The sequence below is a fragment of the Dendropsophus ebraccatus genome, chromosome 14, assembly GCF_027789765.1.
Source record: "Dendropsophus ebraccatus isolate aDenEbr1 chromosome 14, aDenEbr1.pat, whole genome shotgun sequence".
Classification (NCBI taxonomy): Eukaryota; Metazoa; Chordata; class Amphibia; order Anura; family Hylidae; genus Dendropsophus; species Dendropsophus ebraccatus.
The window spans coordinates 48,706,628-48,721,760 of NC_091467.1; the positions used below are offsets into that span (position 1 = coordinate 48,706,628).

General features: G+C 48.6%; 1 protein-coding gene across 4 annotated transcripts in view; it reads left to right on the forward strand.

Moving 5' to 3' along the window:
• Positions 1–1,526: 1,526 nt before the first annotated feature.
• KCNQ2 (potassium voltage-gated channel subfamily Q member 2) overlaps positions 1,527–15,133 on the forward strand; it is a 68,149-nt gene continuing 54,542 nt past the window's right edge. For all 4 annotated transcript variants that reach the window (XR_011359858.1, XM_069953836.1, XM_069953834.1 and 1 more), the window contains exon 1: positions 1,527–2,019. Coding sequence is in view for 3 of the 4 variants with exons in the window: in XM_069953836.1 (XP_069809937.1) it covers positions 1,718–2,019 (302 nt within the window). In the remaining variant the exon portion in view is untranslated. The remainder of the gene's footprint in view (positions 2,020–15,133) is intronic.

The following is a 15,133-nucleotide window of genomic DNA, read 5'->3' on the forward strand; positions in this document are numbered from 1 at the left end:
TAGGAGATGACTGACAGCATGTAGCTATAGGAGATGACTGACAGCATGCAACTATAGGAGAGGACTGACAGCATGCAGCTATAGGAGAGGACTGACAGCATGCAGCTATAGGAGATGACTGACAGCATGTAGCTATAGGAGATGACTGACAGCATGTAGCTATAGGAGAGGACTGACAGCATGCAGCTATAGGAGAGGACTGACAGCATGCAGCTATAGGAGATGATAAAAATATTGCAGCCAAAAGGGATTATTAAGACCCTGTAATCATAGGGGATGATAGACAACAAGCAGCCTTAGGAGGTGATAGAAAAGATAAACCTATAGGGGGATGAATATATTGCAGCTATAGGGTGTGATTGACACCTGAGGAGATGAGTGACAGCTAGCAGCTGACTATGAGGGATGAGTGACAGCTAGCAGCTATAGGGGATGAGTGACAGCTAGCAGCTATAGGGGATGGGTGACAGCTAGCAGCTATAGGGGATGAGTGACAGCTAGCAGCTATAGGGGATGAGTGACAACAGCTATAGGGGATGGGTGACAGCTAGAAGCTATAGGGGATGGGTGACAGCTTGTAGCTATAGGGGATGAGTGACAGCTAGCAGCTATAGGGGATGGGTGACAGCTAGCAGCTATAGGGGATGAGTGACAGCTAGCAGCTATAGGGGATGGGTGACAGCTAGCAGCTATAGGGGATGAGTGACAGCTAGCAGCTATAGGGGATGAGTGACAGCTAGCAGCTATAGGGGATGGGTGACAGCTAGCAGCTATAGGGGATGAGTGACAGCTAGCAGCTATAGGGGATGGGTGACAGCTAGCAGCTATAGGGGATGGGTGACAGCTTGTAGCTATAGGGGATGAGTGACAGCTAGCAGCTATAGGGGATGGGTGACAGCTAGCAGCTATAGGGGATGAGTGACAGCTAGCAGCTATAGGGGATGGGTGACAGCTAGCAGCTATAGGGGATGAGTGACAGCTAGCAGCTATAGGGGATGAGTGACAGCTAGCAGCTATAGGGGATGAGTGACAGCTAGCAGCTATAGGGGATGGGTGACAGCTAGCAGCTATAGGGGATGGGTGACAGCTAGCAGCTATAGGCTGGGAGTGACAGCAGCTATAGGGGATGAGTGACAGCTAGCAGCTATAGGGGATGGGTGACAGCTAGCAGCTATAGGGGATGAGTGACAGCTTGTAGCTACTGGAGTGACAGCGCCATGGTGGTGGTGGTGCTGGGATTGGCACCGTACAGCCGGAGGTTCTGCAGCAGCGGCGGCTGTGGGTGGGGGGCTTGGCACCGTATAGCGGCGGCTGTGGGTGGGGGGCTTGGCACCGTATAGCGGCGGCTGTGGGTGGGGGGCTTGGCACCGTATAGCGGCGGCTGTGGGTGGGGGGCTTGGCACCGTATAGCGGCGCCTGTGGGTGGGGGGCTTGGCACCGTGTAGCGGCGGCTGTGGGCGGGGTCTCGGTGCCGGCAGCCCCTCCCTCCCTCCCGTGCAGCCTCCGTACTGGAGCAGGTAGAAGGGGTTAATCAGGGAGGTGAGCGGCGGGCAGGCTAGGAGGAGTCTGGGCTCCGGAGAGCGGATTGCGGAGATTCAGCGCTGGTGTCCGCATCGATCAGCCGGGGATATGAGCCCCCCGCCCGGAGAGACCCCGCCGGCCTGCCCCGCACCCAGCATGGAGCCCCGGTGAGGCCCCCGGCGCCCACCCAGTCAGCATGGTGCAGAAATCCCGCAATGGGGGGGTCTATCCCGGCCCCACCAGCGAGAAGAAGCTGAAGGTGGGCTTCGTGGGGCTGGACCCGGGGGCCCCGGAGAGCAGCAGGGACGGGGCCCTCCTCATAGACGGCTCCGAGCACAACACCAAGAGGAGCAGCATCCTGAGCCACAAGAGCCGCTCCGCCGTGCCCGGCACCGGGAAGCCCCCGAAACGTAACGCCTTCTACCGCAAACTGCAGAATTTCCTGTACAATGTGCTGGAGAGACCCCGGGGCTGGACCTTCATCTACCATGCCTACGTGTGAGTACCGGCCGACTGTGGGGGGCGCTGTGCGGCACCGAGCACTGGGGTACAGCACCCATCATCAGGGTACAGCACCCATCATCAGGGTACAGCACCCATCATCAGGGTACAGCACCCATCATCAGGGTACAGCACTGAGCACTGGGGTACAGCACCCATCATCAGGGTACAGCACCCATCATCAGGGTACAGCACTGAGCACTGGGGTACAGCACCCATCATCAGGGTACAGCACCCATCATCAGGGTACAGCACTGAGCACTGGGGTACAGCACTGAGCACTGGGGTACAGCACCCATCATCAGGGTACAGCACTGAGCACTGGGGTACAGCACCCATCATCAGGGTACAGCACCCATCATCAGGGTACAGCACTGAGCACGGGTACAGCACCCATCATCAGGGTACAGCACTGGCGTACAGCACCCATCATCAGGGTACAGCACTGGGGTACAGCACCCATCATCAGGGTACAGCACTGAGCACTGGGGTACAGCACCCATCACTAAGGTACCAGCACTGATCACTGTGGTACAGCCCTGAGCAGTGGGGTACAGCCCTGAGCACTGGGGTACAGCACCGATTACTGGGGTACAGCACTGAGCACTGGGGTACTGGCACCCATCATCAGGGTACAGCACCGAGCACTAGGGTACTGGCACCCATCATCAGGGTACAGCACTGAGCACTGGGGTACAGCACCCATCACTAAGGTACCAGCCCTGAGCAGTGGGGTACAGCACCGAGCACTAGGGTACAGCACATCATTGCAGTGCGTTAGATCTTTGGGGTACTGTACATCAGTGGGGTGCACTATGCAATGGATGACACCCTTATCAATACTGGAGCTTTGATCATTAGCGTACAGTACTTCTTTGAGGAACACATGTCATATACTGGGTACAGCCAACTATAGGGCATAGTCACCACTATACCAGATTTATCGGTGGGTGGCATCCATAGACTACAATACACCAGTGGGTAACCATGGAATAAGGGGGTTCACACAACAATAGATACCTAAATAGGGTGCAGAATACATGTAAGGCAGGTCCTTTGGATAAGTGTGATACTTGGGGGTGAAGAATTCGTACACTTAAAGATTTACAAAGTATCCAACTGCGGCACACCTATAAGAGGGGGTCAGTGATGGTCAGTGGTCTATGTACCTCTAAGAAGACTTGTTTCTCAAATAATAATGACTGAGAAGAGCGAAAACGGGGTTCACTAAACAATGAGGCATCGATACCTAAATGATCGGTGAAGCAGGGATCCTTAGACGTGGGAGTGGTCCTCTAAGACATGTCTGACTGACTAGTTTTGGGGTGTATTGGCAAATTGGCTGCCATAAAGGACCGTGGTTTCCACCAAGTGGTGAGGCTATACCCTTAGTCATGACTTATGGGTGAACACCCTGTAGGTTTCATCTCTGCGATCAAAATCTAGGGGTTCACTGTGCACATTTCTGATATCCGGATGCGTTTGGTTTGTCATTGTACTGTGGACAACTCTCTGATGTAGAGAGCTGCTTGTAAAGATTTGGGTACAATGTGTCAGTCATGCGGCCTATTAGGTTCCTAGAAAGAGATGAAGATGGTATTTAGTTGTATTATATAACTGTTCATTGTTGATCTTAGTGGGTGGGAGGTGGCACATTGATCCGCAAGAGTGATATTTTCTGTGGGGACTCTGGTGGACCCCAGTTATAGGTATATGATACCTATAGATCAGTAGTAACCTGGGTTCAGTAAATAACCAGATCTGGATGGTTCTGCAGATACCTTCCTGGTCTTCATAAAAACTGAGTCGAGAACATCTGATAGATTCTAGAGAAGGCTGAGGTTTTGATTCATGGGGGTCACTATGAAGCCGTGGACCAATAACCTGTATAAGGAAGGGGGATTGTCTCCATTGTCCTGCACTGCCCTCTCTATACAGTGACCCCATGCTCTTGCTTATCATGTATGGTGACAACTGAGGGTCAAGTGTCATGTAGATTCAAGTAGAAGATGCAGTGTAAGAATGTGCTTCTATATGGGCGCTGGGTTCTTGCTTCATTGTTTGGGGCTTAGAACCTTGTAGTGTGATGGTGAATTAACCCTTAGTTTACAGATCATGTTCAGCTTTGGTTTCCAGATATCTTCATATGTGTGTGTGTATATGTGTATATATATATATATATATATATATATATATATATATATATATATATATATATATACTTAATCATGTATGTAGGCTATGCCCTCAGTTAATGAAGCTTCCTTTTTGATGGTTGGTGTAACCTCCCCTGTGCTGGTTTGGAACCTCCTTTCATCGTTCAGTATGAGTCACCATCATCCCCTATGATCATTCATAGCTTTAATACTAAATTGTCATGTACTATGTTTCTACTATATCATCTCAGTGCCTCTTGACAGCCACACCCCAACAATGTCTTCCTCAAATTAGATAATTCTTCAGCGATCATTACAGTCCAAGATCCTGCCATTACCTACATTAGAAGACAGCCTCCTGTGATGTTTCTTCTATCCAAAAGCCCTTACAATGGTTACGTCTCAGTCTATGCTCAGCTCTTTCTGTGACTTGAGCCTCGAACTGATGTTTTCATTAGATTCTTGAGCAATAGAAGGGGAGTAGGAGGCTATATTGTCTGTGGATTTGGTCCATCCCACTATTTGTAGACACAAAAGGGGGGAACCTTCCATTCAAAACATCGACAACGTCACAGCTAGATCTCTTGTGTGTGTCGAGAGGAGCACAAAGCTGAAGACGTGTTCTAGTGTAGAGAATGCACGCAGCATCAATCCTGGGGGGAAGTCACGTGGAGCTTTAGTCGTCTCCGTATCTATCAGGCAGTATATGATAGAACATTCCTTGGCTCTCAGAATGACCAGGAGATTGATCTTCCTGGAAGACGTTCCTGCTGTAGTAGATGGGGGTGGTGGTTTATAGAGCAGAATGCTACGTTAGACCCTAAACACTAATCGATGGAGATCATTGCAGTTGGTGTGAAGCTTCTCAGAGAGGTGTGATCTCCTGCCTCTCTTGTAGATGTGAGCTTTTGTATTGTTATAAGATGACTTTCGGTAGTCTTGGGAAAATAATATTTTTCAAATTTTTTTGCCAATTTTTGAAAAATATAGAAATGTAGGAATTGCCAGTGTGAATAGGATAAACATAAAATAGGCCAACCTTTTACTTAGTCTTTCATCTTGATATGTCTAGCAGTTTGCATTGGTGAAGGTCAAGGAAGATGGGACTAGAACAAAGGGAAACCAACTCTCCTTTGAGTTTCTTGGACCATTGGATTTGGATCACTAGATCTCATGGGTAATGTTGATGGAGTGTATGATATTGGACATATAAATATAAATAGTCTCTTCTCCTCTACAAAAGCCTCCATTGCTGGTAAAGCAAATCTTGGTAGATTGTCGGTTGTGTACATTTTCTACGCCCAATTTGTGGTGCCAAGAGTCATAGGGAAACAATGGCTTAATGGCCCTCGTTTAAATACATACAATTGTTATAACCCAATGGGCACCATCTGTAGGTGTTCTGTATTCTTCTTAGGCATTGTGAGGGAAGACATTGGCATCAACACCAAGGTGGGTGGCTGTTAGATGGAGTTAGTTGGTTAGATGGTCACCTACTCTACTAAAGGCCAAAGGGTTCCCCATAATATATCGCCTTTGAGTGTAACCTATACAATGGCTAGTCTCTGACACTTATGTGACAGGTCCACTTCGATAAAATAGAAATGAATTATCTTGTTGAAGTTCTGTTAGACCTTGGGGACTCCTCGCTAGCATTAAGCTAATGACAACAAAAACCATTAGGATCTGGTTACATGACATTTTTGAGACTTGAAGTAGCAGCAGAGGTGTCCTTAACAATGGAATCTGCATGTATGTACACCGTGACCCCACTAGCAGAATAGTGAATGCAGCTCTGGTGTATATTACAGGATGTAACTCAGGATCAGTACAGGATAAGTAATGTGTGTATACAGTAACCCCACCAGCAAAATAGTGAGTGCAGCTCTGGTGTATATTACAGGATGTAACTCAGGATCAGTACAGGATAAGTAATGTGTGTATACAGTAACCCCACCAGCAGAATAGTGAGTGCAGCTCTGGTGTATAATACAGGATGTAACTTGGGATCAGTTCAGGATACTTACTAATGTGATGTATAGACATAGGGGGGGATTTATCAAACATGGTGTAAAGCAGGGGTCTCAAACTCAATTTACCTGGGGGCCGCTGGAGGTAGAGTCTGGGTGAGGCTGGGCCGCATCAGGGTTTCCACAAGAAAAGCTCTTACAAAAACATTCCAATGTCATCAAATGTAATTATTATTATTCAGATTCAAATGTCTGTATTGACAGTTCCTTAACATTTAACTTTCTGAACATGAAAGTTACATCAGGTGACTCACAGGTGACGTCTTCATTGATCGGAGTTCTTCCCTTTTCATCATCTTCTCCTTCTCTCCTGGGCCATTGTAAAAACTTCTTCGAGCCACAAATCCACAGAATCTGCCAGAGAAACATATTAGGCTCCTCACTCTGGCACCATCCTCATCTCTCTACTAACTGCACATCTGTATTGTCATATTTACACCCTCATTTAGTGGGTAGGCTGACTCTATCTGATCCACCTTATAGAATATGCCCCCCTCTGTGTAGAGATGGCCCCTTGCTCAGTCTTCCATATAGATGGCCCCATGTGCATCTCCTTGGGAGCCCCTCTCTGTGTAGTCCCCCTATAGTAGATGCCCCCCATGTAGTCCCCTCCTTATCTTTCCCCCCATATAGATGCTTCCTTTATGTTGCCCCCTTATCTTCCTCCCTCATATAGATGCCTCCTTTATGTTGCCCCCCTTATACCCCCCATATAGTTGCCTCCTTTATGTTGCCCACCTTATCTCCCCCCCCATATAGATGCCTCCTTTATGTTGCCCCCCTTATCTCCCCCCCATATAGATGCCTCCTTTATGTTGCCCCCTTATCTCCCCCCCCCCCCCCATATAGATGCCTCCTTTATGTTGCCCCCTTATCTCCCCCCATATAGATGCCTCCTCTATGTTGCCTCTCATCTCCCCCCCCATATAGATGCCTCCCTTATCTTTCCCCCCAAATAGATGCCTCCCTTATAAATGCCCCCCCCCCTCTTTGTAGATGTTGTCCCCATATCTTGTCCCCCGCAAAGTAGATAAAGAACAAAACAAAAAAACAACTCACCTAACACATGGATCCCCCGTTGCAGCTCCCTTCTTACGGACAGCCCCCGGCTGATGCTGCCTCCCTGGGGGTGTCCCTGGGATTCCTGGGCAGCACGCGCACCAGGGAGCTGTGTGCGCCAGGCTGTTATTTCCGGGTCAGCGCTCCCTGACCCGGAAGCAACAGCCGTGACAACCCCAGGGAGGCAGCATCAGCCGGGGGCCGTCCAACACAGACTCTTGTGACCGCAAGCAAAACACTGCTTGCGGTCACAAGAGTGATCGATCAATGGGCCGGGCAGCGGAGGGGGGCCGCCGGGCAGTAAAGTGGTGGGGGCTGCAAACTTGTGTCCCGCGGGCCGCGAGTTTGAGACCACTGGTGTAAAGTGATACTGTCTCAGTTGCCCCTAGCAACCAATCAGATTCCACCTTTCATTTTCCAAAGAATCTGTGAGAAATGAAAAGTGGAATCTGATTGGTTGCTAGGGGCAACTGAGCCAGCTCTACTTTACACCAGTTAGAGAAATCCCCGCCATAGTCTCTCCTGTTTGTTCAGGTTATATGTAGGTATAACATATTATTATAAGGAATAATCTACTTTACCAAGTAATCTCCATATGGTAGGAAAGTTAACCCCATGTTAACCATCAGATTCTTTCCTTCTAGTTATCGTCAAACATAGTGAAGCATTATTTAATAACTTGATTCCTCTGAGAATTTGCTTTATTCAGCAACCCAGTAATAACAGGAATCATCCATATCGTAGACATTTCCTCATTTAATGGAACAAGATTCGGCTCTTACATTAAAAAGCTATTAATGAGACATCGCCTTAATATCTGCGGTGAAGCAGAGAGAAAAGGGTCGTCCCCTTGTTATCAGCCAATGATTGCAATGCTTTTGTGTTTTGTCTAATCTGCATACAGCGCCTGTACAGAACTGTCACCATGGTGACAGACTACAAGCAAATCTTCATCATGTAGTCCAGTGTAATCCACTCCCTCCTTCTACTGCTGAAGTTAGAATAAGAGGGAGAAAGAATTTACTTTATTCTATCACATGACTACAGGATCAGACTACACAGGGTCTGTTTGTAGTCTGTAACCATGGCGACACATAGGTCTGATGCATACAAAACGATAGGAAATGTTTGCCAGTTTTTTAGTTTAGGTAGATATAGCCATTCTGTGGAAATTACGCAGCCCTGAAACCATTACCTACAAGTACCAGCAAAAGAAGTGAGCTGTGTATTAGATGGATGTGGCCTGGCGGTGAGGAGTAATAGGGCTGAATTCCGCAGATAGGAGACTTGCTGTCTGCTGGTCATTTGGCAGCGTCCTCACAGATACAGCACAGACATTTCTTACTTTGATCATATTCTTGTTTGCAGTCATATTTTCTCCCTGTTCTCTCCCTTATACTATAGGCGGGTCACATGACCCAAAAAGCATAAGCCATTTAATCTTGTGTCCCTATAAGTCACACTTAATAGGGTTTACTTTTTTATGATACTAAAGCAGGGGAACCTATGTCTCGCAAGCCAGATGGGGCTGTTTTGACGGCCGCATGTGGCTCGCAGCCTGCCGGCACCGCAATGACAGTGTGCGTGCGCCACGGCCGGCCCCACACTCCTGCCCTGCCTTTGCAAGCAGGTAATTCTTTTGTTGTGAGGGGAATTTTCTGTTTACAGAGGTGTGGCAGGTGCATCCAATAAACGCATGCATGGAAGCACACGGAGGCTGGAGGAGGTCTGCTTTTGGGGGGGGGGGTGTCAGGTAGGGTAGCGCGTGTACGTGCGCATGTTTTTTTTTTTCTTTTCTTTTTTTGCTGTTTCTTAAACCTATACTTAATCTTACAATCATAAATTTGGTTTTAGCTCTGTCCCTGGGAGCAGGAATAATACCAGACCAAGGTGGGACGAAATGCATTGGTGCATTAGACAAGGCCAGGTGGGATTTTGCTGCGGTTGCTTTGCATATAATGTGTAGTAGCGCAATGCGTGTGGGTCCTTAGATGAGCTGCACCCACATTAGTGCCACTGGGTGGGTGGGGTGGGGGTCAGCTGGGGTAGTGGGAGGGTCAGGCGAGGTGTGTGTGTGTGTAGGGGGTCAGGTAGGGTAGTGTGTGTCTGAGGGCGGTCAGGTGGAGTAGTGTGTGTGTGTGGGGGGGTCAGGTGGGGTAGTGTGTGTCTGTTCGGGGTCAGGTGGGGTAGTGTGTGTCTGTGGGGGGGTCAGGTGGAGTAGTGTGTGTGGGTCAGGTAGGGTAGTGTGTGTCTGTTCGGGGTCAGGTGGGGTAGTGTGTGTCTGTGGGGGGGTCAGGTGGAGTAGTGTGTGTGGGTCAGGTAGGGTAGTGTGTGTCTGAGGGCGGTCAGGTGGAGTAGTGTGTGTGTGTGTGTGGGGGGGTCAGGTGGGGTAGTGTGTGTCTGTTCGGGGGCAGGTGGTGTAGTGTGTGTCTATGGGGGGGGGGGGTCAAGTGGGGCTGTGTGTGCGTGTGTGTTTGGGGGGGGGGAGGGGGGGTAGAAACATTTATTTTACTGCATAAATCCAGACCCGAACCCTGACACCAGTAAGCTACCCCTGCTGCCGCTACCCTGGGTCTACACATCCGAAAGTACCAGGATGTAGTGTGCATGGCATACAGCCTTGGTGAATAGCAGGTAAATGACTAGGGAGTGGTAAGTAAGTTTTGCCACCAACCTTAGACCCCCAACTAAAAACTCTGGTGTGCCAATTATTCTTATACATTTTATAATTGTATATAGTCCACACAATCTTAGTGTATGTAAGGTACTGTATGTTTGGCTCACAAAGGGTTTCGTAGATACATTGTACCAAATCCTCAGCTGTGAGTTGTAGTAAGTCTATTAGAATATATATTTACCCAGTATTTTTCATTTGGAGGCATACCCACAGACTTCTGACATGAAATTTGACTTTGCATGCTGTAGACTTTGACAGGTCTGGACACTGATTAATGCCATACAGTGGGGCTCGGGGAGGCTGCGGCTCTGGTATAAGCCGCTGTTACCTGCTGCCCCGGAAAGGGGATGTGGGTGTGCTAGTACCATGGAGGCAGACCACTGTAGCTAGTACCATGGAGGCAGACCCCCCATGCCGCATGGGCCCGGTAGCGTGGTGGCTGCCTCCATGGTAGATTCGCCACTGGTGCTAGGTTGAGAAATTTGCAACAACAACCAAGAACGTTCTCTATGATGCACAGCTATTTGACCTGTCTAGTTTTTCTGTCCATGGTGCTGAACACAGAGCTGAAGGTGCTGGATCCAACTTTTGCTGCAATTTGTTGTAACTTTCTGTGTTGATAACTTTCTAACCACTAGAGATATTCTGGTCTGGTCTTTTTTGATATTCTACACGTCCACCTTCCCATTGGAAAAATTTGTCTTTTATCCAATATGGCGGCTTTCACGATGGTGGCCATGTTCCAGCCATAGCCTAAAAGATAGGCCCCCTTTGACTCGCCCCGTGTATATTGGTCCCTAATACACTTCGCTGGACTTAAACACTGCACCAATTATAGCAACCAAGCACAGAACTCCCCTGCAATCTGTCGGTATTAAACACCAGACGTCCCCCAATTTTCCTCCATTGATTTCTTATTAGCTTTATAACTAGATTACAGCAAGCAGAGCCGGCCTGGCATTCAGCGGCTGCCATGAGGAAGTCAGTGCCAGGGTCTTGTGCCATTCTAACTCAATAACCTGTGATAATTAGTCATTATGTCCCAGGAGGTGTAACCATGACTGCGGATCCATCAGCCGCAGCAGACATGGCCATGAGGGCCAGGGAGGGGCAGGGTTAGGGCACTAGATTACAGCTTGTAAATTCCCGGATGTGGACAGTGATGGCTGATGAAAGGGTTCAGAGGTTACTGTATTTCATGCTAAAAGCTAGGCACTTGCACTCCAAGCCCTGGTTATGGATTTTCTGATCCCACAGGGGATGCATTAGATTAGGAGATGGACTTGTGTATTTTGTAGGATTTACTGACACCATGGTGAGTTTACAAAGGGGGGCAGTCACCATAACTGAGTCGCCCTCGTGGCTAAAAATGATTTAGCTACTTCATATCTGATATGAAAGCCAGGGGTCCGAACTAGTGCACATCATTGAGGACATCAGTGAGATTTCGAGAAGTGATGTATTACAATTTGGAAGCTGTCCAGCCCAAAACTATGGGCCTCAACTATAGATTTCCAGGAGGAAGAGCAGTTATGACATAGTTCTGCAATACAATGATGGAATACAAGGATTTACTATTACAGATAAAATCCCCATTAAATCCAGTGACCCCCAGGTTTCCTTTATTTCTTCATGTGGTTCAAGCCGATGTGACGACTTCTCCTATGACAAAGAACATGATCATATCCCAGACAAAATCTCCCCCAAATAATCTAAACCTTGCCCTTAAATAAGTTCAGACCATATTCCAAACTAAATCCAAACAAGACCACTAAACAAATTCAGACTCCTAACCCCAGATAATTTACACCTCTACCTTATTTCAGACCCCAGACCCTAATGTAATTAATCACCTAGATTTAGATCCAGACCAGACCCCCTAAGATCTTTAAGACCCAAATGAAATCAGACTCCAGAGCACTTTTTATACAGCCCGATGTGCAGCAAATGAGCATCAGTCAGTGTTCACTGCACCTTTAGGGCATGTGCACACTACGGAAACCCGGCAGATCACCCACCGTGGATTCCGCAGCTCGCGAATGCTGGCGGACGCATGCATCTCCACTTGTCCCATAGGTTTCATTCTATCGTTTGCCAGATTCCGCCATCCGCCCGAAGAAAGAGCAGGTTCATTCTTCGGATGGACGGTGAAATCTGGCAAACCATAGAATGAAGCCTATGGGACAAGTGGAGATGCATGCGTCCGCCAGCATTCGCAAATGGGGGCGAGCTGCGAAATCCATGGCAGGTGATCCGCTGGGTTTCCGTAGTGTGCACATACCCTTACATGGCACAATTAGTTGAGCGTCCGAGCCATGCAAAGAATTGCTTAATGCATAGTTATTGGCTGCACATCTCCTGTTTAAGCCCTTTTTTCATGGGCCAGTTATCGTTAATGAGCGTTTTAGGAACACTCATTTGCCTGATAACCAGCAAACATAAAAGGGCCAACGAGTGAGCGAACACCCACTTATTGCCTGATTTCCTCTTTTGTGCGGACGGTGATCATCAGGTAAATGAACATTCCTAGAATTGCTCCTTAATAATCATCCCGTGTAAAAGGGCCTTAAATAATTAAAACTCCAGACCAGACCCCTCTATATACCCCCCCCCCCCTCACTCCCAGGTTGGTCTTCAGCTCAGTTGCTGCTGCACAGATGGTGCTAATGCTGGCAGTGTCTGAACAGTGTCCACGCTGCCGCACATTATGTCCTGATGCTGGATGGTTTCAGAATTAAGTGTGACAGCAAATGGAGCTGAACAGGTGCAGAGAAGGGTAATCTTAATGGCTGATAGTGATAGGGTAAAACAATCTGCATAGTCTAGAGTCTGTATTTGATTTTTTTTGCTGTGTTGTCATCTTCCATATTCTGAGATTTTTTTATTTGTCCCATATCTGGGTATGTTCACACTATGGAATCGCGAGGAATTTCATGTGAGTTCTTTGGACGGATGGCGGAGTGAGCTTGAGACATTTCATTGAATCAATGGGACAGGCAGAATTTCAAGAGCAGTCTGCAGCACATTCCTTGCCAATTCCGTAGTGTGAACAAACCCTTAGATTTTCCTTGTGCTCTAGAACCTTCAGCCTTTTTACACGTTAAGCTTTCACAATGGTTAATTCTTGACTATTCGAGAAAAGTCTGGAGCTTTTCTTGTGCTGCCTGGTCTCTCGTGTAAAGCGCCCTCCCCTCTTTTCTCTGATGTTTGTTCAGCTTCCTAGTTTTTTTTCTCTTTGCAGCAGTCTGTTATGTGATTTCAGGCTTCAGCTTGACGTAGAAACATTTTCTGTATGAGCCTATGGACATGCCAGTAGCTTGGTTTTAAGTAGATAATACCTCTTATATTGGCTTGCACCTTGACTGGAAGTGCCAATAGCACCACTCTTGTCTATGGGCTGTGTGTGGTATTACAACAGAGCCTCATGGATTCAGTCTCTGGCTGGAAACAAGAATGTTTCCATTCACTGACAGCTATGATCATTGTGATACGGATGTGTTTGCCTTAGTTGTTTGGATACAGTTGTGACAATTTTTGACTGTACTCTTCCAGCCTCTTCCCATTCACTATAGCATTTTTTTACATCTACTCTGGCAGTGAGGGGGTTAACCCTGCAGCTTCCTTCAGACTGCCAGGGATGGGGAAAGGAAAGCGTCCTGTCAGCAGAAGTGGACCTGATCCGGCTCCTGCTGGTGCTGCCGGCTCCAGTTTCATCGGTTAAAAGCTTTAAGTAAATGAAATGCGGTGTGATTGGTGTTACCCGCTTGTTTCTCCGCTGCATTTGTGTGCAGTCTCCCAACATAATCGCCCGTATCATGCCCACATGGATGCCAGCCAGTGACCCACCATGGGGAGGCACAACATACCTCCCCATCTCTCTAGGAACCTGTGAATTACTATTACTATTACTAGGAGTGTTACTCCTGCTGTGAGATAATATTAAGGGTACAAACATACACAGCAGATACGCAGCAGATACACAGCAGATACACAGCAGATTTGATACTGTGTTCAGTTATTTAGATCTAATCTGCTGCGTATCGCAGCAGTAAATACGCAGCATATATGCCGTGTGTGTTTGTACAGCATCGGCAGCAGATCTGCAGCAGATTTGATGCTGTGTTCAGTTATTTAAATGAAATCTGCTCCGCATCCGCAGCATGTGTGAACGTACCCTTAGGGTATATTCACACGGGCGGGCTCGCCGCGAGATTCTCGCTGCGAGCCCGGCAGGTCCTGGCAGTTCCCATACACTACATACTTGCTGCGGTCTAAACGACCGCAGCGAGTATGTAATTCTGCCGCCCTTAACCCCTTCTGCTCCCGCCCGGCTCCCCCGCTGTAAGCATACTTTACCTGTCCTTGCTGCACGGGTCCGGCGTCCTGCTCTCCCGCCCGGCCAATCAGTGGCTGTGGCTGGGCAACACACTAATTGGCCGGACAGGAGAGCAGGACGCTGGACCCGTGCAGCAAGGACAGGTAAAGTATGCTTACAGCAGGGGAGCCGGGCGGGAGCAGAAGGGGTTAAGGGCGGTATAATTACATACTTGCTGCGGTCGTTTAGACTGCAGCAAGTATGTAGTGTATGGGAACTGCCGGGCTCGCAGCGAGAATCTCGCTGCGAGCCCGCCCGTGTGAATATACCCTAAAACTGGAACAACACAAAGGTAGCAGAGCTAAGATTATCAGATGTAGCAGGGCTGGGTTTGTCTTGGACTGGTCTATGGGATGCAGCACAGCTAAGTGTCTTTCATAGCAGTCCTAGATGGTGTAGAGCTGTGTGTCTTTTATATATAGCAGAGCTGTGTGTCTTTTGGAAAAAGCATGGCTGAATTTTAGATGCAGCAGAGCTGGGTGTCTTTCAGATGCCTTTCTTATGAAGTGTGGCTCAATTACACAGCAGAGCTGGTTGCCTATGGGAGGCGGCGGAGGCGGTTGCCTATGGGAGGCGGCGGAGGCGGTTGCCTATGGGAGGCGGCGGAGGCGGTTGCCTATGGGAGGCGGCGGAGGCGGTTGCCTATGGGAGGCGGCGGAGGCGGTTGCCTATGGGAGGCGGCGGAGGCGGTTGCCTATGGGAGGCGGCGGAGGCGGTTGCCTATGGGAGGCGGCGGAGGCGGTTGCCTATGGGAGGCGGCGGAGGCGGTTGCCTATGGGAGGCGGCGGAGGCGGTTGCCTATGGGAGGTGGGAG